Source organism: Oncorhynchus kisutch, linkage group LG10, assembly GCF_002021735.2.
Source record: "Oncorhynchus kisutch isolate 150728-3 linkage group LG10, Okis_V2, whole genome shotgun sequence".
NCBI classification, from domain to species: Eukaryota; Metazoa; Chordata; class Actinopteri; order Salmoniformes; family Salmonidae; genus Oncorhynchus; species Oncorhynchus kisutch.
The window spans coordinates 36,769,687-36,794,436 of NC_034183.2; the positions used below are offsets into that span (position 1 = coordinate 36,769,687).

Genomic DNA, 24,750 nt, shown 5'->3' on the forward strand with positions numbered 1-24,750 from the left:
ACCAAACCAAACACACACACCACTTATCCACCTAGGCTGGGCTACAGAACATACATATCATATATATCATACTAAATGGAAGACAACAGATTTACGTTTACTATGATACATCTCCCCCTGAGTACAGGTTGAGATAGAGGAGGGCCGGGGACGTGGAAAGAAAAAAACACGAAATTAAAATATTTTTCTAGGCAAGTAGGTTGATGAAAGGTGTGGTCTGTTTTGTTTGACCAAAAACGACACTTTCCCGTGTTGCAGATCAAGTCGGTGCTGCCTAGGGACTCTGCTCCGCAGACAGGTGCAGGAGGGATCACATCAACCGCTTCAGACAGTCCCCTCTGACAGCTTTTGCGCACTGCAGCCAGGATTGCAAAACTCTTCGTCCACCATTTTTCTCCAGCGGAGTTTTATAACTTTTTGGTTCCAGAGATGAGTCTATACGGGTCCCAGAAGGTGGTTTATGTCAGCCGCAGTATCGGGTCCAGGCCCGACCTGAGCTGCGGAACTGGACAATATGCCCAGAGCGAAGTGCACGGTGGTAGTGGATACGGACAGGAGTACATGGACGATAATACTTACAGCTACTCAAAGGCTTCCATGCGAGGTGGCGGTGGAGGACAGGGGTAAGAATTGTTTTTCTTCAAAAGGCCCCTATTCTGCTGTAGGGTACTGTGTTACACAATTGCGTTCACTTGCCCGTATACATTTGAACTAGGCTACAACTCCATTGCCACTGAAGATAAATACAATGCACTATATAACCGTGTCATCTAACACATTATTTCAATCTAGTTCATTATTTTTTTATGTCAAGGTCTTGATTTTGTCGGTGGGATAATTATAGGCCTATGTGTCGTTGTCGTATATATATAGCCTAGGCTATGGCAGGGGCGAATATTATCTGTGAGTGCCGACCCAGTTAATAATTTATTAGGCATCATTGAGAGGTCTTTGTTTCCAAGAATAACGACCTGCTGTCTTGAACCATGTGACAACCCCAAAAAATACAGAAAATGAACCACACAGCAAATTCTTCAGCGTTAAATCAACACTGACATTTAGTGTTACATTGAACTATGGGCCAGTGTCTAAATGGGTCCACCCTTTTCAGTGTTAAATTAAAACGCTGCTTAGAGCTGACACTGTTACACTTTTTCAGTGTTAAGGAATGAACACTTTTAGGGTTATGGAATACCACCTCATATAGTATTTTTAACACTAGGAAGTGTATATAGTTTACACCAATGGTGTTATGCAATTAATATGTTTTTTACAGAACGTAATCAACATAATACACATTACATAACTTAATTTTTAAAAATAACACTAGGATGTGTGTATAGTTTGCACCAATGGTGTTGTGCAATAACACCTCATAGTATTTGAACCATTATGCAAATGCAGTGCATTCAGAAAGTACCCCTTGACTTTTCCCACATAAAAAAGCAGACATTTAATATACCTTTGAGCATGGTGAAGTTATTAATTACACTTGGGAGGGTGTATCAATACACCTAATCACTACAAAGATACAGGCGTACTTCCTAACTCAGTGGCCGGAGAGGAGGCCAATTGCATGTTGAGACATGCAGATTTGAATGGCTGTTATAGGAGAAAACTCAGGATGGGTCAACAACATTGTAGTTACTCCACAATACTAACCTAAATGACAAAGTGAACAGAAGGAAGTCTGTACAGAATATATTTTTTCCAAAACATCCATCCTGTTTGCAACAAGGCACTGAAGTAAAAGTACAAATGTGACAAAGAAATGAGCTTAAAGTCCTGAATACAATGTGTTATGTTGGGAGCAAATCCAACACAACACATCACTGAATACCGCTCTTCATATTTTCAAGCATGGTGGTGGCTGCATCATGTTATGGGTATGCTTGTCATCGGTAAGGACTAGGTTGTTTTTTTAGGATAAAAATAAACAGAATAAAGTTAAGCACAGGCAAAATCCTGGAGGAAAACTTGGTGGTCTGCTTTCCAACAGACAGTGGGAGACAAATTCACATTTTAGCAGGGCAACAACCTTAAACTCAAGGCCAAATAAACACTGAGTTGCTCACCAAGACAATACTGAATGTTCCTGAGTGGCCTAGTTACAGTTTTGACTTAAATCTGCTCAAATCTATGGCAAGACCTGAAAATGTCTGTCTAGCAATGATAAACTATCAACTTGACAGAGCTTGAAGAATTTAAAAAAGAATCAAGTGCAAATATTGTACAATCCAAGTGTGCAAAGCTCTTAGAGTCTTACCAGAAAGACTCACAGCTGTAATCGTGATTCTAAGATGTATTGACTCTGGGGTGTGAATACTTACAGTACCAGTCAAAAGTTTGGACACACCTACTCATTCCAGGGTTTTTCTTTATTTTCACTATTTTCTACATTATAGAATAATAGTGAAGAAGTCAAAACTAGGAAATAAAAAAATATGAAATCATGTAGTAACCAAGAAAATTAAATAGATTTTATATTTGAGATTCTTCAAAGAAGCCACCCTTTGCCTTGATGACAGCTTTGCACACTCTTGGCATTCTCTTAACCAGCTTCATGAGGTAGTCATCTGGAATGCATTTAAATTTTACAAGGTGTGCCTTGTAAAATGTACATTTCTGGAGTTTCTTTCCTTTTTAATGTGTTTGAGCCAATCAGATGTGTTGTGACAACGTAGGGGTGGTATACAGCAAATAGCCCTATTTGAAAGTGTTATACATCGGTTTAAAGATGAACTTCTTGTTAATCCAACCACGGTGTCGGATTTCAAATAGGCTTTACTGCGAAAGCATACCATGCGATTATCTGAGAACAGCGCCCAGCAGACAAAAAATTACAAACAGTTACCAGCCAAGTAGAGGAGTTACACAAGTCAGAAATAGCGCTAAAATGAATCACTTACCTTTGATGATCTTCATATGGTTTCATATGGTTGCACTCACAAGAAATGTTTGTTTTGTTTGTCCCTCTTTATATCCAAAAACCTCTTTTGTTTGCACGTTTTGTTCAGTAATCCACGGGCTCAAAGGCAGTCACTACAGGCAGACGAAAAATCCGAAAAGTATCAGTAAAGTTTGTAGAAACATGTCAAACAATGTTTATAATCAATCCTCAGGTTGTTTTTAGTCATAATAATCAATAATATTTCAACCGGACGAACGAAAGTTTCATCAATACAAAAGGGAAACAAGAAAGGCGCATCCTCGGTCGTGCGCATGAAAAACCTATGGGACACTGCAGGGTCCACTTACTCATTGAGGTCTTACTCCCTCATTCTTCAGAATACAAGCCTGAAACAATTTCTAAAGACTGTTGACATCTAGTGGAAGCCATAGGAAGTGCATCTTGAGTCCTAAATCAATGGAATCTGAATAGGCAGTCAATGGAAAACTACAAATAAAATAAAAATCCCACTTCCTGGATGGATTTTTCTCAGGTTTTCACCTGCCATATCAGTTGTGTTATACTCACAGACATTGTTGTAACAGTTGTGGAAACTTTAGAGTGTTTCTATCCAAATCTACCAATTATATGCATATCCTAGCTTCTGGACCTGAGAAACAGGCAGTTTACTTTGGGCATGCTTTTCATCTGGAGGTGAAAATAGTGCCCCCTACTCTATTGAGGTTATAAAGGTCAGTCTATGAAGAAAATTTCAAGAACTTTGAACGTTTCTTCAAGTGCAGTCGCAAAAACCATTAAGCGCTATGATGAAACTGGCTCTTATGAGGGCCGCCACAGGAATGGAAGGCCCAGAGTTACCTCTGCTGCTGAGGGTAAGTTCATTAGAGTTACCAGCCTCAGAATATTGCACACCAAATAAATGCTTCACAGAGTTCAAGTAACATACACATCTCAACATCAACTGTTCAGAGGAGACTGCGTGAATCAGGCCTTCATGGTCGAATTGCTTCAAAGAAACCTCTACTAAACGACATCAATAGGAAGAAGAGACTTGTTTTGGCCAAGATACACGTGCAATGGACATTAGACCCGGTGGAAATCTGTCCTTTGGTCTGATGAGTCCAAATTGGAGATTTTTGGTTCCAACCACCATGTCTTTGTGAGACGCAGAGTAGGGTTGGGGGTGTGTGGGGGTGTGTTTGCTGGTAACACTGTCTGTGATGTATTTAGAATTCAAGGCACACTTAAGCAGCATGGCTACCACAACATTTTGCAGCGATACGCTATCCCATCTAGTTTGGGCTTAGTGGGACAATAATTTGTTTTTCAACAGGACACTGACACAATGCACCTCCAGGCTGTGTAAGGCCAGATTTACCAAGAAGGAGAGTGATGGAGTGCTGCATCAGATTACCTGGCCTCCACAATCACCTGACCACCCAATTGAGATGGTTTGGGAAGAGTTTGACTGCAGAGTGAAGGAAAAGCGGCCAACAAGTGCTCAGTATGTGGGAACTCCTTCAAGACTGTTGGAAATGCATTCCAGGTGAAGCTGGTTGAGAGAATGTGAATAATGTCCAAAGCTGTCATCAAGGCAAAGGGTGGCTGCTTTGTAGAATCTCAAATATAAAACATATTTTGATTTGTTTAACACTTTTTTTGTTACTAATTGATTACATATGTGTTATGTCATAATTGTGATGTCTTAGTAAAAACAAAGAAAAACCCTTGAACGAGTATGTGTCCAAACTTTTGACTGGTACTGTATGCAAATTAGATACCTCTGTACTTCATTTTGAATAAATTAGCAAACATTTCAAAAAACATGTTTTCACTTTGTCATTGTGTGAAAGATGGGTGAGACAAAACATAAATGTAATACATTTTTCTACTCTGGCTGTAACACAACAAAATGTGGAATAAATCCCAGGATATGAATACCTTCTGAAGACAATGTAGGTCTGTGTCTCTTGACAAGGTCACCCGTGTTGGATTAAGGACATTACAATAATGTTTACGAGTCTTTAGTGCCACACACTCTTATATAAGCATGTGCAAAGACTTGGTAGTGGACATGCTCAAACTTGAATTAGCATAACCAAAGAGCCCTTCAACTGCTACAATACTTTGACTTGCATGTGGTCAAAAACAATGAATTGAAAGCCACATCCCCACCAAGCCACAGCTCCAATATAATTTCCCCGGTGTGCCTTGCCTTTTTGAGTGAATTGTTGATTTTACCACCCCATGACTGTATTTGTTAGTGACGGAGACATGCTTGTTGAATTCATACATTTCCAGTCCTATGGACTGAAATTTCGCCCATCAAATAAATACATGTCATATAATGTTAGAACTAATGCATAAATATTGCATGTCAAATTGGCTAGCAAACAAATAACAGATCATGTCAATATGGCTAGTTAACGGGCTATGATCATAAACAGCGTGCAGTTACTTGCTGAATAACTCTAATGACAGAGCTAAATGTGGAATAATCGGTAATGTGTTTTTGACTATGCTCTTCAAGAGGTGATGATATTAAAACCAAGGAGTTGTCAGTGGTTTTAGTGGACCTAGGGGGTCGTCTCCTTGCTCCCCCAGCAGCCAAATTGAACGCTCTGCACCGTATTGTGACATTTTATTGATATCAACCTATACAATTCTACAGAGTCTACAGTATGGAGGTCATGGTTACAGTTGAATATGAATATGAATGTTGAATATGTCTGTGATGACACAGGCAGCCCAATTCTGATATTTTCCCCCACTAATTGGTCTTTTTGACAGTCACATCATCTCTTTTCACATCAGATCTTTTTCAGAGCTGATCTGATTGGTCAAAAGACCAATTAGTGGGGGAAAAAAAGATCAGAATTGGGCTCCCTGTGTAAATGCAGCCTCTGTGTTGTTGTGTTGCAAATGGCATAGGGAAAATGTGACAGTTCTCTTGACTCACATTTCCCCTTTGTCTATCCCTGCACTCATCCTCAATTCAACTAGGGCATAGCGGAATCATCCTCGGATAACTAACGACTTGCTAATTGCTACACTAAGATAATAACTCATTACAGTAAACCTTTGGTATCATTGATGTACATAGCAGGAAGTGTAATTGATGATGGGGATATTGATGATGATGCTGACTACAATGTTGTTGTTTGAGGATGAAGATGATCATGATAACGATGTTTATATTATCGATGATGTTGACATATATACTGAGAACAATAATGATAGTCATGAAACTACTTTAAATGCTAAGATAACAAGTAACAGTTAACAAAGTTTTTGTTTTAAAAACACCTAAGGGGAGCAGTATCTGAGAATGAGGGGAGCAGTATCTGAGAATGAGGGGAGCAGTATCTGAGAATGAGGGGACCAGTATCTGAGAATGAGGGGACCAGTATCTGAGAATGAGGGGACCAGTATCTGAGAATGCAACAGAAACGGCCATATTTGATATGCTTCTACCTCTGACTTAAACTGCTCCAGGCTAAACCCTGTTACATGCAGGTCCTAGGCCTCAGGTAGCCTATAACGCAACAGCAACAACACAACCGGTTTGCTAAATATTCTTTGATCGATTTTGATTTTGGTGGAAGCCTGTTGAATGTGAACTCTGCATAGACTGGGACCCTAACATTGACCGGTTGGATTACAGGAAGATGTTGATTATAACCCTCCCCTCCATGTCTCCTACAGACAGTTCCCCCTCAGTGGCCTCCACCAGAAGGCGTACATCCTGCAGGGCCAGTGTCAGGACAACCTGAGGAAAGCAGAACACTACCTACAGGCTGTAAGTCACTCCCCACCGTAGATATATAACAGCAGTGTTCTGTTTCATTCTGTACTACCTACAGTCTGTGAGTCACTTCATGTCCTGTCTGCTTTGAGATAATGGCTTTGGTCATGATGTTAGTCTAAGTACACTTAGTCTCATGTCTGGCAACAGTAAATGTAATCAGACACTCTGACTAAGACGTGTACTGCACCTGTAGACTGAGGTATGAACGCTGAGATTACTATACCAGTCCTGCAACCAAGACTTGCTTTAGGGGAATTGTGGTGTGTTAGTACAAGTAGGCCTATGCATTTAATCAGCAAAGGAACATGACTGTTAGGTTTCTTCAACTGCGAGATTTTCAACTTAGGCATTTGCCTCGTTACCCAGAATCAGGTGAACTCGAGGATGTCATTTGCATGTCTCTCTACGTGCAGCATTGAAAGAGGTTACAGGTTGTTTTGTGAGCTAAAGCTAACTAGAGTTAGCAAAATGACTGAGAAGTCTACCGGTACCGGTAGTATGGCCAAAGTCTCGCGCTATCCCTTTAAATGTCAGGTCTATTATCTTATAATAATGAGAGGATCCATAACAGGTCATTAGACTGGACACACTCACTCTGATGACGAGTCCTCACAACTGTGTGTCTGTGGTTGGCTGAGGCATTTGTGAAATATGCTCAGTCAGGTGTGACTCCGCCCCTCCGCTTCATGCGCGCAAAAGATCTTCAAAACAGCTTTTAAATACTTTCAGCCTGTCAAGCCACGTCCTGTCAGATTATATTTCTCACCTGTCTCTGCCATATTTGGCATGTTCGGCATGTTCGTTGCAGGCATCGTCGACTCAGCATGTGTGTGCGTTTTGGTCATGCATGAAGTGAAAACAAGGAGTGCATCTCAGCGTGTCTGGCACACAGTCAGCAGTAAACCCAGGAATTATCTTTAAACACACACCAACAATGAAAACAAACCCAGGGAAAGTGTTCATTTGGCCGTGACCTGTCACAGAATGTACTCTTTTAACTATTAAAGTACACTACTGTACCAACAGTCAGTTACCCTACAGATAGAAGCTATCTGGACAGAAAGATCATGCATGGCATCCTCATGATCTATACATTATGGTCCTATCTTTGACTGGGTCTTGAACTGAAGGATTTACCTGACTGAATATGGTCTACCGTATTCCCGTTTGAGAAACCCAGAACGGCAAGTTGAGGCTAGACTGAACCTGATGTACAAAGTCATAACGTGTGTCTGACATTTCCCCGTGTGTCCTGCAGGGCAGCGATTCTGGGCGCGGCACAGTGGAGGCAGATCACTACATGGCCCTTGCCAGAGAGACCATAGAGCAGCTGAAGGCCTGTGCTCTGGACCTCAGACAGATGGGACAACCCAATGACAGCGTGGTCCGAAGGTTAGACACACTATGAGATGACCACCACTACCGCATACAGATAAACCAATATCCATTCTCCTTGTTTCTCTCTCTATTGCCCGTTCCCTCTCACTGTTTGAGGTCAGACACGCAAAACAGATGACTAATATTGCTCCGCACAATATACCTCTCCTTCACTTCTCTCTCTTTCCCTTTTTCCTCTACACTGTTATGGTTACGCAGGTGTTCGTGTGTTTCGTTTATTATTTATGTCATCTTATTTTACCAGGTAAGTTGACCGAGGACAAATGATATTTTACAGCAACGACCTGGGGAAGAGTTTCGGGAAGAGTTTAACATTGACATTCGCTCCCCCTTCTCCCCCCCGCTCCCCCTACCCCCTCCATAGTGTGGAGATGTGTCGGGACCAGTTGACGGGAGTCCACATGGCCATAAACGGAACCATGCAGAGGCGGAGCCGGGGGAGCAGAGGGAGTGGCGCTTGGGAGGAAGCTGGGTGGAGCTTCAACGAGGCCATGGCCTGGATTGGACACCAGAAGGTAAGGAGAACCACACCCTACAGGACAGATGTGTAACGCCGTGTAGGAAGGCATATGCTACAGGATTGCATAATATTATTGCTACCACCTGTTCCCCTTCAGATGAACTGCCTGCAGTCATATGTGTAATGCCAGTGCAGGAAAGCGTATGATACATATGAGTTACATATGATTGCACAACGTCAATGTTGTGTACCTGCAACCTGCCAGGAAGATGTAATATATTTGTTTTTAGTATTTTTCAATACTCTATATGGACATTAACATATTACATGTTGCATTTACCGGTAGATATATTTTTTAGTGTGAGCCAAAAAGGGTTCTGACAACGTGTTGCAAAAGTTCATATAGTATTAAAGTCATCATTTTGAAACACTTGAACCTTTGACACTTTTGGGAATTTTCTCCATTCCCCCACACTTACAGTGGCAAGAAAAAGTATGTAAACCCTTTGGAATTACCTGGACTTCTGCATAAATTGGTCATAAAATTTGTTCTGATCGTCATTTAAGTCACAACAATAGACAAACACAGTCTGCTAATAATAACTAATAACACACAAACAATTATACCTTTCCATGTCTTTATTGAACACACAGTGTAAACATTCACAGTGCAGGGTGGAAAAAAGTATGTGAACCCTTGGATTTAACTGGTTGACTCTCCTTTGGCAGCAATAACCTCAACCAAATGTTTTCTGTAGTTGCGGATCAGACCTGCCCAGTGGTCAGGAGGAATTTTGGACCATTCCTCTTTACAAAGCTGTTTCAGTTCAGCAAGATTCTTGGGATGTCTGTTGTGAACCGCTCTCTTGAGGTCACAGCATCTCAATTGGGTTGAGGTCAGGACTGACTGGGCCACTCCAGAAGGCGTATTTTCTTCTTTTGAAGCCATTCTGTTGTTGATTTACTTCTGTGTTTTAGGTCGTTGTCCTGTTGCATCACCCAACTTCTGTTGAGCTTCAATTGGCAGACAGATAGCCTAACATTATTATGCTAAATGTCTTGATGAACTTGTAAATTCATTTTTCCATTGATGATAGCAAGCTGTCCAGGCCCTGAGGCAGCAAAGCAGCCCCAAACCATGATGCTCCCTCCACCGTACTTTACAGTTGGGAGGAAGTTTTGATGTTGGTGTGCTGTGCCTTTTGTGTGTTCCTTCCAAACAACTCAACTGTAGTTTCATCTGTCCACAGAATATTTTGGGACATCCGGATGCTCTTTTGCAAACTTCAGACGTGCTGCATTTTCTTTTTTGGACAGTAGTGGCTTCTCCCGTGGTATCCTCCCATAAACACTATTCTTGTTTAGTGATTTACGTATCGTCGACTCGTCAACAGAGATGTTAGCATGTTCCAGAGATTTCTGTAAGGCTTTAGCTGACACTCTAGGATTCTTCTTAAGCTCATTGAGCATTCTGCTCGCTGCTCTTGCAGTCATCTTTGCAGGACGGCCACACCTGGGGAGAGTAGCAACAGTGCTGAACTTTCTCCATTTACAGAAAATGTGTCTTACCGTGGACTGATGAACATCAAGGCTTTTAGAGATACTTTTGTAACCCTTTCCAGCTTTATGGAAGTCGATAATTCTTAATCTTCCGAGATCTCTTTTGTTTGAGGCATGTTTCACATCAGGCAATGCTTCCTTGTGAATAGCAAACTCACATTTTGTGAGTGTTTTTTATAGGACAGGGCAGTTCTAACCATCATCTCCAATCTCGTCTCATTGATTGTACTCCAGGTTAGCTGACTCCTGACTCCAATGAGCTTTTGGAGAAGTCATTAGCCTAGGGCTTCACATACTTTTTCCAACCTACACTGTGAATGTTTAAATGATGTAGTCAATATAGACAAGAAAAATACAATCATTTGTGTGTTATTAGTTTAAACAGACTGTTTGTCTATTGTTGTGACTTAGAGGAAGTGACTTAAATGTACTTTGTCTTGCCACTGTACATGAACTGGTTAGTCCTGGAGGGCAGGTGTGTGTCTGAGAAGTCAGTGCAGATAACACTCTGACACTCAAACTTCATTTAGATCTGAATTCACCTGAAATGGCACACACACACACACACACACACACAATCACACGCAGTATTGTAATTGTCTTAAAGTAACCTTAACCCTCCCACTGCAATGTACAGTTCTCACAACCACAGGTGATGAACGTCATCCTTGCAATTGAACACCTTCCACTGCCAGCTTTTTTGCAAACTGGAGAACGAACAGAAAGGATAGAGCAGGTTGTGTTGGCGCTTATGCCTGCTTTGACACTTGTACACACATGCAGAAGTCACGCTAGAGGCTAGACGTAGTGTAACTGTATGTTAAGCATTGTACCAAGTAGAATACTTTGTACACACACACACACTCATACTATGCACCCCCCTTTGCACAAACCTAGGTGAAAGCTAGGCTATGTTCTGGTGTTAGTGGCCCAGACTCCCTGTCTATTGGTGAATTCCTGACATACCACATTTTCTTCTTGGTTGGTTTTTAGTGTTAGGCTTACAGAGGGTAAGTGTTTACCGTACTTCACACTACTCTATCACCACCTAGTGGCAGTGTTCTAGCATGGGAGCCTACTCCCTATGGTTGAGCTGTGTGTGAGTGTGTGTGTGTTGTGGTCGAGGGTGTATTTGTGTTATGGTTAAGGTGTGTGTTGTGGTTGAGCTATGTGTGTGTGTGTGTGTGTGTGTGTGTGTGTGTGTGTGTGTGTGTGTGTGTGTGTGTGTGTGTGTGTGTGTGTGTGTGTGTGTGTGTGTGTGTGTGTGTGTGTGTGTGTTGTGGTTAAGATGTGTATTTGTGTTAAGGTTAAGGTGTGTGTTGTGGTTGTGAGGTTACAATGTATTTGAGATGTAGTTACAATGTATTTGAGATTTAGTTTAAAATGTATTTCACATGTAGTTATAATGTATTTGACATGTAGTTTTAATGTATTTGACATGTAGTTTAAAATGTATTTGACATGTAGTTATAATGTATTTGACATGCAGTTATAATGTATTTGACATGCAGTTATAATGTATTTGACATGTAGTTATAATGTATTTGACATGTAGTTATAATGTATTTGACATGTAGTTATAATGTATTTGACATGTAGTTATAATGTATTTGACACGTAGTTATAATGTATTTGACATGTAGTTATAATGTATTTGACATGCAGTTATAATATATTTGAAATGTAGTTATAATGTATTTGAAATGTAGTTATAATGTATTTGAAATGTAGTTATAATGTATTTGACATGTAGTTATAATGTAGTTGACATGTAGCTATAATGTAGTTGATATGTAGTTATAATGTAGTTGACATGTAGTTATAATGTAGTTGACATGTAGTTATAATGTATTTGACATGTAGTTATAATGTATTTGACATGTAGTTATAATGTAGTTGACATGTAGTTATAATGTATTTGAAATGTAGTTATAATGTATTTGACATGTAGTTATAATGTAGTTGACATGTAGCTATAATGTAGTTGACATGTAGTTATAATGTAGTTGACATGTAGTTATAATGTAGTTGACATGTAGTTATAATGTAGTTGACATGTAGTTATAATGTAGTTGACATGTAGTTATAATGTATTTGACATGTAGTTATAATGTATTTGACATGTAGTTATAATGTATTTGAAATGTAGTTATAATGTATTTGACATGTAGTTATAATGTATTTGAAATGTAGTTATAATGTATTTGAAATGTAGTTATAATGTATTTGAAATGTAGTTATAATGTATTTGACATGTAGTTATAATGTAGTTGACATGTAGCTATAATGTAGTTGACATGTAGTTATAATGTAGTTGACATGTAGTTATAATGTAGTTGACATGTAGTTATAATGTAGTTGACATGTAGTTATAATGTAGTTGACATGTAGTTATAATGTATTTGACATGTAGTTATAATGTATTTGACATGTAGTTATAATGTATTTGACATGTAGTTATAATGTATTTGACATGTAGTTATAATGTATTTGACATGTAGTTATAATGTATTTGACATGCAGTTATAATATATTTGAAATGTAGTTATAATGTATTCGAGATGCAGTTATAATGTGATCGTAATGTGTTTGTATTCCAGGATCTGATAGAGACCGCTCAGTGGGGAGATAACTCTGCAGACATTGAGCAGCAGCTGATCAGCCACAGCAAGTTCCACAGCTCGATACAGAGAAGCCCCGAGGTGGACAAGGCCAAGTTTGAACTGGTGGGTACGCACACACACGCACACACACGCACACACACACACACACACACACACACACACACACACACACACACACACACACACACACACACACACACACACACACACACACACACACACACACACACACACACACAGACACAGTTACTTTCACACTGTCTCTCATACACATTCTATTTCTGGGATTGTGTTTGTGTGTGATTCTGACTAAGTGTGTCTGATTCTCTCTCAGTGTTTGTGTGTTCCTCCCTACAGATTAAGAAAGGAAACAAGGCCAACCAGTATGCTCTGGATCAGGAATGGGACACGCTGCAGGTGACAGAGGCTCTGGGGAAAACACACATACACACCCCTGCATTACTGTATAATACGGTTGTTGTACTATTATATCATATTTCTTTAGGTTTGTGTTGTACTGAACGTCTTTGTTTTCATTTGTCTGTCTATGTTCGTCATGCCACAATGGATTTGTGACTTTATTGATTGTACCTAACTACTGATGAGTCTCACCATGTTTATCGCTCTGTCAGAAAATGTCTCATGGTCGTAGCAACCAGCTGAGGGAGATGCAGCAGATCATTGAGGCGATCAGTAGACAGATCATGTGGGTGAACGTGAGAGAGGAGGAGGAGCTGGTGTTCGACTGGGGGGACAAGAACATTGACCTCTACATCCCCAAGAAGCAGGAGAGCTACTCGGTAAGGACTGGGTCAAGGGTTAAAGATCAAGCGTCAGAGGGGGAAGTGTCACAGTGGGAGGGTGGAGAGGCTAATTGATGATTCCCATAGAGCCAATACAGGCTGTCTGCATCCCAAATGGAACCCTATTCCCTATATAGTGCACTACTTTTGATCAGGGCTCTGCACTAATGTAGGGAATAGGGTGACATTTGGGACACAAACTAGCTGTAATTGTTCCTGTTCATTGGTGATGTTTGGCAGTCTCTGGTCCCGTGACGTCTAGTGTATTGTGTGTCTGTATATCATTATGTGTTGTTAATCTGTTTTGCATTATGTACCCTAGGGAAGTATAATGCCAATTGCCAAAACTCTGAGACTTGTGCAATGAAACCACATATCATTTTTCAGTCCCAATGGGTCCCCAGGGCCAAACAGTCATTCTATCTCTCCAGTTTTGCCCTAACTGTGTTGTCTGTAAACTGTGTTGTTTTTCTCTGTCAGAAACTGATGAGTGACCTGGAGGAGAAGGAGAAGGACCTGAATAAACTGAAGCTGAAAGTGGACAGCCTTCTGAAGAACCCCCACCCTGCCTCTGACAAGATCGAGGTTAGGAGATGTCTGTCTAGAAGAATATCTACTTGATTATTTGGATCGCCATTAGCTGTTACAGTCACAAAAGCTACTCTTCCTGGGGCCCATGATATCTAGCAATGTCTAGCTATCTAATTTGCTGGGATGGTTATTTTGATATGCGTTCTCATCTTCCTTTCAATCCCCCTTTTATTCGTTCTTTAATCCCTCTATCCTTCTTTTTTAATTTCTTACAGGCCTACATGGACACTCTGCAGACCCAGTGGAGCTGGCTCCTCCAGATCACCAAGTGTATCCATGTCCACCTGAAGGAGAATGCTGCCTACAGCGAGTTCTTCAAGGAGGCCAATGAGATGTACAATAAGCTGCAGAAGGCGCATGAGAACATCCGTAAGAAGTTCACCAGCGACAGAAACACGCCCCTTGAAAACTTGCTGGAACTACTCGAAGGCCTGGAGGTAAGACATGTACATCTTTGAAGGTACCACAGATATACTGTACAATGTTATATCTCAAACACCCAATTCTGCATATAGTGCACTACTTACAGACTGTACTGTACACTCTTGGGAAAAAGGGTTCCAAAAGGGTTATTTGGCTGTCCCCATAAGATAACCATTTTTGGTTCCAGGTAGAACCATTTTTGGGTTCACATATTTCTTCTAAGAGTGTAGTCACTCTGGTGAAGGACTAGTTCACTACGTGTGGAATAGGAAGTAATTTGTGAAGATAGAATAGAATTGCTCCCCCTTTCCTCTGGTAGGGATATTGACCTCTGACCCTTAACCTCCAACAGAAAGAGAAGGAGCGAATCATGGAGAATAAGAGGCAGGTGCAGCACCTGGTCAACAAGTCCAAGAGCATCGTGAGGCTCAGACCACGTAACCCTGAAGAGGAGAAGAGCTGTAGTCCTGTTATGGTACAGGCCCTGTGTGACTTCAAACAAGACCAGGTTCGAGACATGAACATACACACACACAAGCTCTCTCTCTCTTACATGCATGCACACACACACACTCCTGTCTAACATTGTGCATGTCCCTCTATAGAAGGTGATTCTGAAGGGCAACGAGGGCATACTGAAAGACAACTCCCAGCGCAGTAAGTGGCAGGTAACAGGACCAGGAGGACTGGACATGCTGGTGCCCTCTGTCTGTCTGCTGGTGCCACCACCCAACTCCCTTGGCATCAACATGGCCAACAAGTAAGAACACACACATGCAGACACGCAGTGCGCACGCACACACACACACACACACACAATGTGAGAATTAAATCACCATCTGTGTTGTGTGGTCCATCAGGAATGAGCAGTACTATGAGGCCATCCTGTCTGTGTGGAATCAGCTCTACATCAACATCAAGAGTCTCATCTCCTGGCAGTACTATGTCCAGGACCTCACACGTATCAACTCACTCACCGTCACCATGGTAAGTCTATAAGTCACTGCGGTATCCACTATCATTGTCACCACCATCATCTCCGTAAACACATCCTTGTAACTACTTAGAAGACCACTAGCTCAAGTGCCAGGGTTGCACTTTGCTATACAGCCCACTGTTTACTTATACTAAGATTACAAACAAAATACCTAAAAATGGTAATAACAATATATAACCTCAATAAGTATGCCCTTTGGAAAAAAAATGAACGAGAACTGCATTATTGTGTCCTTCCAGCTGTCCCGGATGCGTCCCGAGGAGTACCGCAGCATCCTGAAGAGTCTGGAGGCACACTACTCAGAGTTCACCCACTGTTGCCATGGCTCCGAGATGTTCAAGGACGAGGACAAGCGGAGCATCGAGAGCCAGTACACTGGAGCCCATGCTCACTACGACCGCCTGCTGGTCCAGCTACCTGTTTACAGTGAGAAGATATACACCTGTCTACTCTGAGTGCATGTCAATAGCCTAAATTGGATCTGTACCTCACAGTAAATGACAACAGCATTTCATCTCTCTGTCCCTAGCTGCACAACAGACCGGCAACGAGGAGAAGATCAAAGCAGAGGAGGAAGCCAGGATACTGGCGGCCGAGAAAGAGGAAGCCAAGGTAGTGGGGACTAAGCAAGATCATGTGAGGAAGGTAGTGGTGAAGAAGAAGGTGGCGTCGGTGACATCGCAGAGCCTGACGGAGCTGCACGAGCTCAGACTGAGACTGGAGGGGGCAGAGGCGGGGCTTACTCAGCACATCCACATCTGTCTGGCAGAGGATGGAGCACACGACTGTGGCCTGAGGATCACACAGCTAGAGGTACTCACACACACACACACAGATAGAATATACCTAGGAGTGTACTTTACTAGGAGTACTACTGCGTATGTAGGTTTGGGTTTGTGCATGTGACTAAGTGTGTGTGTTTTCCCCAGTCTGTACAGCGGGACGTGGACTCTATCCGTGAGGAGTACCTGCGTCTAAATGAGCGTGTTCTGAAGGAACTGGAGAACATGACTGACTCTGACAAAGCCACGTTCCTACACAGCCAACTCGGCCTCATCAACGAGAGACTGGGCAGTCTGAACGAGTGCTTCGCAGCATACCTACAGAGGTAAACATTATACTGTAGTGTATGAGCATACACCCACAGCCTGAAAAAGTTACCTTGCCAGTATACCCATAGTGGTGCTCTAATAACAGACAAACTCGTCCATACACACTCACCACTCATTGCTCAAGTGTAACTAATTTGTTTTGACAAATTCTCTCTCTCCATCTCTCTCTCATTCTTTCTTTGCATCTCTCCCCCTTCTTCTCTCTCTCCTCTGTCCTCCGCCCCTCTCTCCCTCCCAGGCTGCGGGCTCTAAGGGTCCTCCTGCAAAGTGTGTCCAGGGCTGAGGACATCATTAAGGTCCATGAGGCCAGACTGACAGAGAAGGAGACCACATCCTTGAATCCTGCAGAGGTGGGGGACTACAGGTCCACTCTGAAGGTAACAGTTGCTGTATGACACACAAGCCCAAAGAATGTGGGAATGGCAGTGTCTGTCACATCAATTATTCAGCCTGTCAGTTAGCTGTATGTGGTACTTCTAGGATAAAATGGTCTGTTTGTAAATTAGGGCCCAATGAAATCCGTGATGTGGAAAACGAGTACGGAATCCAGACATTAAAACGGAATTGAACAATTTATGTTTTATTTTATTGATGTAGCCCCAAGCGATGAAACTAATGACAACCGTCTTCTGGTAGATGGAAAGGCTTTCCAAAAAATGATCTCAATTAAATGTAAATTACAAAGTAGTCTATGCCTATCTGGCAGAATGATATCATGATTATTTGCATCAATCCAGTGGTGATTTGTTTAGCAAACTCTGCACTCACATGTGTGCTACAGAAACACTGCTAACCAAGCAAGTCTCTTGCTGGTGTGCACTTGAATTAAAGGGTATAATTTCTTAGATCTTTCCCACACCTCAAAATTTCTCTCCTGATGTGGTTTAAGCACTGTTGTGAACTTAGAACATCCCCCCCCCAAAAAATTCTGTAAAAAAAAAAAAAAGTGATTATTTGTTGTATTTTTTGGTATTAGATGAGTTTATTAGTCACATGCACAGGGTCACTGATGTTATCTCAGGCTTAAGTGAAATGTTTATGCTCTGAGCTCTTACAGTGCAGGACAAAAAAAAGATGTGATGAGTCAAAAATAATAATAATATACTGTTTACACATTTACAACTGTAGCAATGATAAATGTCCATTGGGGATGGGGGCAGGGTAAGTGTCCATTTTGAGAGTGAAAACCTGAAAAGGGGAAAAAATCTGAAACTTGGAAAAACAAAACTGAGAAAACGGAATTTGGGAAAAAACTAAACGGAATTTGCCAATAAATAAAATAGATTTTATAGGGCCCTTGTAAATGGTTTGAAGTCTGTGAGTTTTGTGGTTATTTGAGTTCTCGGTATGTACTCTAAAAGGGACAGTTAACTTTCTGATTAAAATCTAGGTTGTTCTGTTGTGTGTGTATGTGTGTGTGTGTGTGTGTGTGTGTGTGTGTGTGTGTGTGTGTGTGTGTGTGTGTGTGTGTGTGTGTGTGTGTGTGTGTGTGTAGAGTATGAGGGCGGAGCTGGAGGGGAAGAGTGCCGTCCTGGTCTCCATGGAGACGGAGCTGGGGAAGGCGGTCCACTGGAATGGCCAGGTGGGCGGAGCCTTCCACAGGTGTGACGTGGACCTGTCCATATACAGCGAACAGGTCAACCAGCTGTCTGACCGCTGGAGACGCATCCAGAGCCAGCTAGACTCTAGGTATGGACCTATCTTTACCTTATCTATCTACACCTTTTCGGTTCCTTATCTCATTCCCACTACAATAGACCTGCAATAGACATATCCCAAACCATGAAAAACAGCCCAGACCATTATTCCTCCTCCACCAAGCTTTACAGTTGGCACAATGCATTGTGTAAGGTAGCGTTCTCCTGGCATCCGCCAAACCCAGATTTGTCCGTTGTACTGCCAGATGGTGACGAATGATACATCACTCCAGAGACGTTTCCACTGCTCCAGAGTCCAATGGTGGTGAGCTTTACACACCTCCAGCCAACACTTAGCATTGCGCATTGTGACATTAGGATTGTGTGCGGCTGCTCGGCCATGGACACCCATTTCATGAAGCTCTTGATTAGTTTTTTGTGCTAACGTTGCTTCCAGAGGCAGTTTGGAACTCCGTAGTGAGTGCTGCAACCGAGGACAAGCGATTTTTACACACTTCAGCACTTGAAGGTCCCGTTCTGTGATCTTGTGTGGCCTACCACTTCGCGGCTGAGCCGTTGTTGCTCCTAGACGTTTTCACTTCACAAAAACAGCACTTGACCGGGGCAGCTCTAGCAGGGCAGAAATGTTACGAACTGACTTGTTGGAAAGGTGCCATCCTATGACGGTGCAATGTTAAAAGTCACTCAGCTCCTCAGTAAGGCATTTCTACTGCTAATGTTTGTCTATGTAGATTGCATGGCTGTGTGCTAGATTTTATACACCTGTCAGCAACGGGTGTGGCTGAAATAGCCGAATCCACTCATTTGAAGGGGTGTCCACATACTTTTGTAAATATAGTGTATATCTCACTCCGTAGCTTGATCTGTTTTGTTGTGTGTCGTCCCTCTGATTATTGTTTACAGACTTCCTGTCCTCCACACCAATACAGCTTTTTTTTTATATCCGCCCTTCCTTTACATTTCGATTACTTAAAAATACATACTTTTAAATAATCTATTTACAAAAACTGTATCTCGCTTCCCCTCTCTCTCAGACTGCGGGACCTGGAGGGGTACCTCCATCTGCTCCAGCAGTACACAACCACGAGCTCAGTCCTCAGTGAGTGGATTGGTGCTACTCGTCAGAAACATGACGCGCTGCAGGCCACCAAGATAGACAGCATCACAGCCCTGGATGAACACCTCAACCAGCAGAAGGTTAATCAATAAAAAAAAACAGTCCAGTTGTTCAGTGTCTATTGGAGTCAATTTAACCCAACATATGAATGTATGTGTCTGTCTAGGTGCTGAACTCTGAGATCAAGGGGAAGAGGGAGAGTGTGGTGAGTGTTCTTGGAGACACTGACGCCTGCGTCAACTCCATCAAGGTACAGACCATTTCTGACACATTATATCTAACAGTACCTGTCTGTTTTAACATTTCTGTGATGTAATAAAATATGTTTGTATTGTACATTTGTTTTAATGTGACTTTATGTTTTTAGGACTATGAGCTGGAGTTGGCCTCATACAGTGCTGGTCTGGAGACTCTACTAAACATCCCTATGAAGAGGACCATGCTACAATCTCCTTCTACTAAACTCACTGAGGAGGTAAACAGTAATCATAACATCCAGTCAACAAAGATACTTTAAAATGTGTGTCTAAACTCAGCAAAAAAAGAAATGTCCTCTCACTGTCAACTGCGTTTATTTTCAGCAAACTTAACATGTGTAAATATTTGTATGAACACAACAAGATTCAACAACTGAGACATTAACTGAACAAGTTCCACAGACATTTGACTAACAGAAATTGAATAATGTGTCCCTGAATAAAGGGGGGTCAAAATCAAAAGTAACAGTCAGTATCTGATGTGGCCACCAGCTGCATTAAATACTGCAGTGCATCTCCTTCTCATGGACTGCACCAGATTTGCCAGTTCTTGCTGTGAGATGTTACCCCACTCTTCCACCAAGGCATCTGCAAGTTCCCGGACATTTCTGGGGGGGAATGGCCCTAGCACTCACGCTCCAATCCAAAAGGGCCCAGACTTTTCGCTGGCCATGGCAGAACACTGACAATCCTGTCTTGCAGGAAATCATGCACAGAACGAGCAGTATGGCTGGCGGCATTGTCATGCTGGAGGGTCATGTCAGGATGAGCCTGCAGGATGTCTTCCCTGTAATGCACAGCTTTGAGATTGCCTGCAATGACAACAAGCTCAGTCCAATGATGCTGTGACACACCGCCCCAGACCATGATGGACCCTCCACCTCCAAATTGATCCCGCTCCAGAGTACAGGCCTCGGTGTAACACTCATTCCTTCGAAGATAAACACAAATCCGACCATCACGCCTGATGAGACAAAACCACGACTCGTCAGATAAGAGCACTTTTTGCCATTACTGTTTGGTCCAGCGACGGTGGGTTTGTGCCCATAGGCGACATTGTGCCGGTGATGTCTGGTGAGAACCTGCCTTACAACAGGCCTACAAGCCCTCAATCCAGCCTCTCTCAGCCTATTGCGGACAGTCAGAGCACTGCTGGAGGGATTGTGCTTTCCTAGTGTAACTCGGCAGTTGTCCCTGCCATCCTGTACCTGTCCCGCAGGTGTGATGTTCGGATGTACCAATCCTGTGCAGGTGTTGTTACACGTGGTCTGCCACTGCGAGGATGATCAACTGTCCGTCCTGTCTCCCTGTAGCGCTGTCTTAGGCGTCTCACAGTACGGACATTGCAATTTATTGCCCTGGCCACATCTGCAGTTCTCATGCCTCCTTGCAGCATGCCTAAGGCACATTCACACAGATGAGCAGGGACCCTGGGCATCTTTCTGTTGGTGTTTTTCAGAGTCAGTAGAAAGGCCTCTTTAGTGTCCTAAGTTTTCATAACTGTGACCTTAATTGCCTACCATCTGTAAGCTGTTAGTGTCTTAACGACCGTTCCACAGGTGCATGTTCATTAATTGTTTATGGTTCATTGAACAAGCATGGGAAACAGTGTTTAAACCCTTTACAATGAAGATCTGTGAAGTTATTTGGATGTTTATGAATTATCTTAGAAAGACAGGGTCCTGAAAAAGGGATGTTTATTTCTCTGTTACACAACCACACACAGCCCACTCAGTATCTACAGTGACTTCAGAAAGTATTCACACCCCTTGACTTTTTACACATTTTGTTGTGTTACAAGGTGGGATTAAAATGGATTTTATTGTCCTTTTTTGTAAACGATCTAAACAAAATACTCTGTAACGTCAAAGTGGAAGAAATTTTTTAACATTTGTAAAAAAATAAATAAATAAATCTAATCTAATATAAAAAAATAAAACACCCATATATCTTGATTACATAAGTATTCAACCTCCTAAGACAATACATGTTAGAATCACCTTTGGCAGCGATTACAGCTGTGAGCCTTTCTGGGTAAGTGTCTAAAAGCTTTGCACACCTGTATTGTACAATATTTTCACATTATTCTTAAAACAATTATTTAAGTTCTGTCAAGTTGGATGTTGATCATTGATCATTGCCATAGATTTAAGTCAATACTGAAACTAGGCCACTCGGGAACATTCCATGTCAAATCAAATCAAACTTTATTTGTCACATGCGCCGAATACGACAAGTGTAGACCTTACCGTGAAATTGCTGACTTACAAGCCCTTAACCAACAGTGCAGTTCAAGAAGAGTTAAGAAAATAATGACCAAATAAACAAAAATAGTAATACAATAACAATAACGAGGCTATGTATCGAGCTATGTATTGAGGTATCGAGTCAGTGTGTGGGGGTACAGGTTAGTTGAGGTCATTTGTACATGTAGGTAGTGGTGAAGTGATTATGCATAGATAATAAACAGCGAGTAGCAGCAGTGTACAAAACAAATGGAGGGGGTGGGGGTCAACGTAATAGTCTGGTGGCCATTTGATTAATTGTTCAGCAGTTTTATAGCTTGGGAGTAGAAGCTGTTAAGGAGCCTTTTGGTCCTAGACTTGGTGCTCCGGTACTGCTTACTTACTTACTGACTTTATTGTCCCCATGGGGACATTTTTTTGCCGTGTCATGTACACGTTTAAAGTGGCGTTTAAATACAAAACAAAATTGACAATAAAACTTTCATAACAGTCACACACCATTTCATTTTTTTTTACAGACTAACCTGCTGTTCTTACTGAGTCCTTTAGGCTATTTAGGAGGGATATCACACCTGGCACAAATGATTGTCTAGTTCTGTTTTTCCTGGAGTAGTTCAAAGTCCGGGTACAGGGGGTGGCTTGGGTCTAAAATTATTTTGTGAGCCTTGCGGGGGGCCCTGACCTTAAAGATCTCATCCAGGCCTGTCTGTTTGAATCCAAGTACCTTACTTGCTGTGGTGATAATCCTTCTCTCTCGTGTGGTAGCAGAGAGAACAGTCTATAATTTGGGTGACTGGAGTCTCTGACAATTTTATGGGCTTTCCTCTAACACCACCTATTATATAGGTCCTGGATGGCAGGAAGCTTGGCCCCAGTGATGTACTGGGCCATATTCACTACCCTCTATAGCGCTTTACGGTCAGATGCCGAACAGTTGCCATACCAGGCGGGGATGCAACCAATGTCATCTTGGTAAGCAACTCCAGTTGGCCTTGTGTTTTAGGTAATTGTCCTGCTGACAGGGGAATTTGTCTCCCAGTGTCTGTTAAAAAGTAGACTGAACTGATTTTCTGTGTTTAGTACTATTCAGTTTATTTTTTATCCCCAAAAAATCTTTAGTCCTTGCCAATGACAAGCATACCCATGACATGATGTAGCCACTACCATGCTTGAAAATATGAAGAGTGGTACTCGGTGATGTGTTGGGTTGGATCTGCCCTAAACATAACCCTTTGAGAAAAACTAAAGAAAAACAATTCCACTTTGACAGAATGGGGTATTGTGTGTCGGGTGTCAAGTAAAAATCTTCCCAGAGTGAAATAGTGACTTCATGTTGTAAAATTTCCACAGCGTGAAAATGTTCCCTGTTCAATAATTGCATGTGCGTCTCTTTATGTGGATGGCTGAGCTCATGCGGATGTTTCTCTCACACCCTCCCTCGCCCTTGTTTTAGCTATCTAACTAACTAACAAATATATGCACTGTAAATCGAAAAAGTAGCGCCCAAGTCTTTGCAATCGCAAAAAATCTCTTCTCACATCAACCCTCAGCACTTTGATGCACAAATCTGGGTATTTAATCGCTGACCTTATGCCTCAACAAGCTTCTGATTGGTAAGTGTCTCCTGGCCAACATTGATTGGCAGATGTGTGAAGCGTATGCGCTTGCCCACAGAATAGTTTTTTGAGGTCGAGGGAGTGTGAGAGGTATTCATCCGCACGAGCTCAGCCATCCACATAAAGAGATGCATGTCCAATTACTGAACCGGGAACATTTTCACGGCGGGAGAAATTTTTCAGCATGACGTCACGATCAGAACACGATCAGAACGATTGGGAACAATTTCACGCCGGGAAGATTTGTTATATTACAGTGACACAAAATCTCAATGTAATCCATTCGAAGTTCAAGGGGTGTGAATACGTTCCGAAGGCACTGTATGTCTCTGTCTCTTAGTGGTTTGTGTCATTGTGTGTCTCTATTATTTAACGGTGCATTGTTGACTTTCTTTCCCAGACTACTTTGCTGCAGACCCGTTACATAGAGCTGCTCACCCTGTCTGGTGACTACAACAAATACCTGGGAGAACTACACAATAACATGGAGACGCTCAAGGTACTGAGAGGAACCACACGGAACTGGAGATTCAATCTGTTCCGCTCGTGTTCTTACAACGATGAGCTTTTAGACCACGTGTCAAACACAAAGCCCGCGGGCCAAATCCGCCCCGTGACACGGGGTCTCATCCGGCCCCGCACAATGATTTTGGGTTGTCAATTCATTTTTGGCCCGCTTCCATACAGCCCGCGCCGCGCCGCACTACTATGTCACAGCAACCACTACCAACGTCCTGCATGCCAAATAGCATTGCCATTCACACACCCCTCCTCCCAAACACACACACACACCTACACACAAGCCAGCCAATGCACTGTATCTTATCATCACTAATGGCACTGACCCGGACTGAAAGTTTAAAGGTGTTGTAGGCTAAATGACCATGCCAGGTTTCGGTTCCGACCCGTCATTGCTGTAGCCTACAGAAAGTGTCATGTTGGGTGTCAAAACGTAATAAGATAAAGGATTTACACGCGGGTATAAATTACTACTAAAGGACAATAGGATACACAAGCGAGTATAAATGAGTCAACAGTTGAGTGATCTACTTCATGAAATTACGGCCTGATGTGCTCCCATTGGTGAATTCAAGGTCAATTGTGCTGCTTTAGTGTGTCCCGTTTACCGCTTATTAGCTTATTCCGCAACGAAATCCTAAAATGGCCTG

The 24,750-nt window shown here is 42.2% G+C and overlaps 1 protein-coding gene across 2 annotated transcripts in view; it reads left to right on the plus strand.

Annotated features, from left to right (window-relative positions):
• The first annotated feature begins 229 nt into the window (after positions 1 to 229).
• The window catches only part of dspb (desmoplakin b), a 33,331-nt gene continuing 8,810 nt past the window's right edge, over positions 230 to 24,750 (plus strand). Inside the window, exons 1-21 of one of the 2 annotated variants that reach the window (XM_020491759.2) lie at positions 230 to 623; positions 6,617 to 6,710; positions 7,978 to 8,111; positions 8,482 to 8,632; positions 12,738 to 12,863; positions 13,119 to 13,178; positions 13,394 to 13,561; positions 14,045 to 14,149; positions 14,371 to 14,592; positions 14,931 to 15,086; positions 15,184 to 15,338; positions 15,439 to 15,565; positions 15,815 to 16,001; positions 16,105 to 16,388; positions 16,505 to 16,683; positions 16,926 to 17,064; positions 18,183 to 18,376; positions 19,380 to 19,542; positions 19,629 to 19,712; positions 19,830 to 19,937; positions 23,982 to 24,080. In XM_020491759.2, coding sequence (XP_020347348.2) covers positions 430 to 623; positions 6,617 to 6,710; positions 7,978 to 8,111; positions 8,482 to 8,632; positions 12,738 to 12,863; positions 13,119 to 13,178; positions 13,394 to 13,561; positions 14,045 to 14,149; positions 14,371 to 14,592; positions 14,931 to 15,086; positions 15,184 to 15,338; positions 15,439 to 15,565; positions 15,815 to 16,001; positions 16,105 to 16,388; positions 16,505 to 16,683; positions 16,926 to 17,064; positions 18,183 to 18,376; positions 19,380 to 19,542; positions 19,629 to 19,712; positions 19,830 to 19,937; positions 23,982 to 24,080 — 3,129 coding nt within the window. In that variant the 5' untranslated portion in view covers positions 230 to 429. The remainder of the gene's footprint in view (positions 624 to 6,616; positions 6,711 to 7,977; positions 8,112 to 8,481; positions 8,633 to 12,737; positions 12,864 to 13,118; positions 13,179 to 13,393; positions 13,562 to 14,044; positions 14,150 to 14,370; positions 14,593 to 14,930; positions 15,087 to 15,183; positions 15,339 to 15,438; positions 15,566 to 15,814; positions 16,002 to 16,104; positions 16,389 to 16,504; positions 16,684 to 16,925; positions 17,065 to 18,182; positions 18,377 to 19,379; positions 19,543 to 19,628; positions 19,713 to 19,829; positions 19,938 to 23,981; positions 24,081 to 24,750) is intronic. The other variant, XM_020492898.2, reaches the window with a different exon arrangement.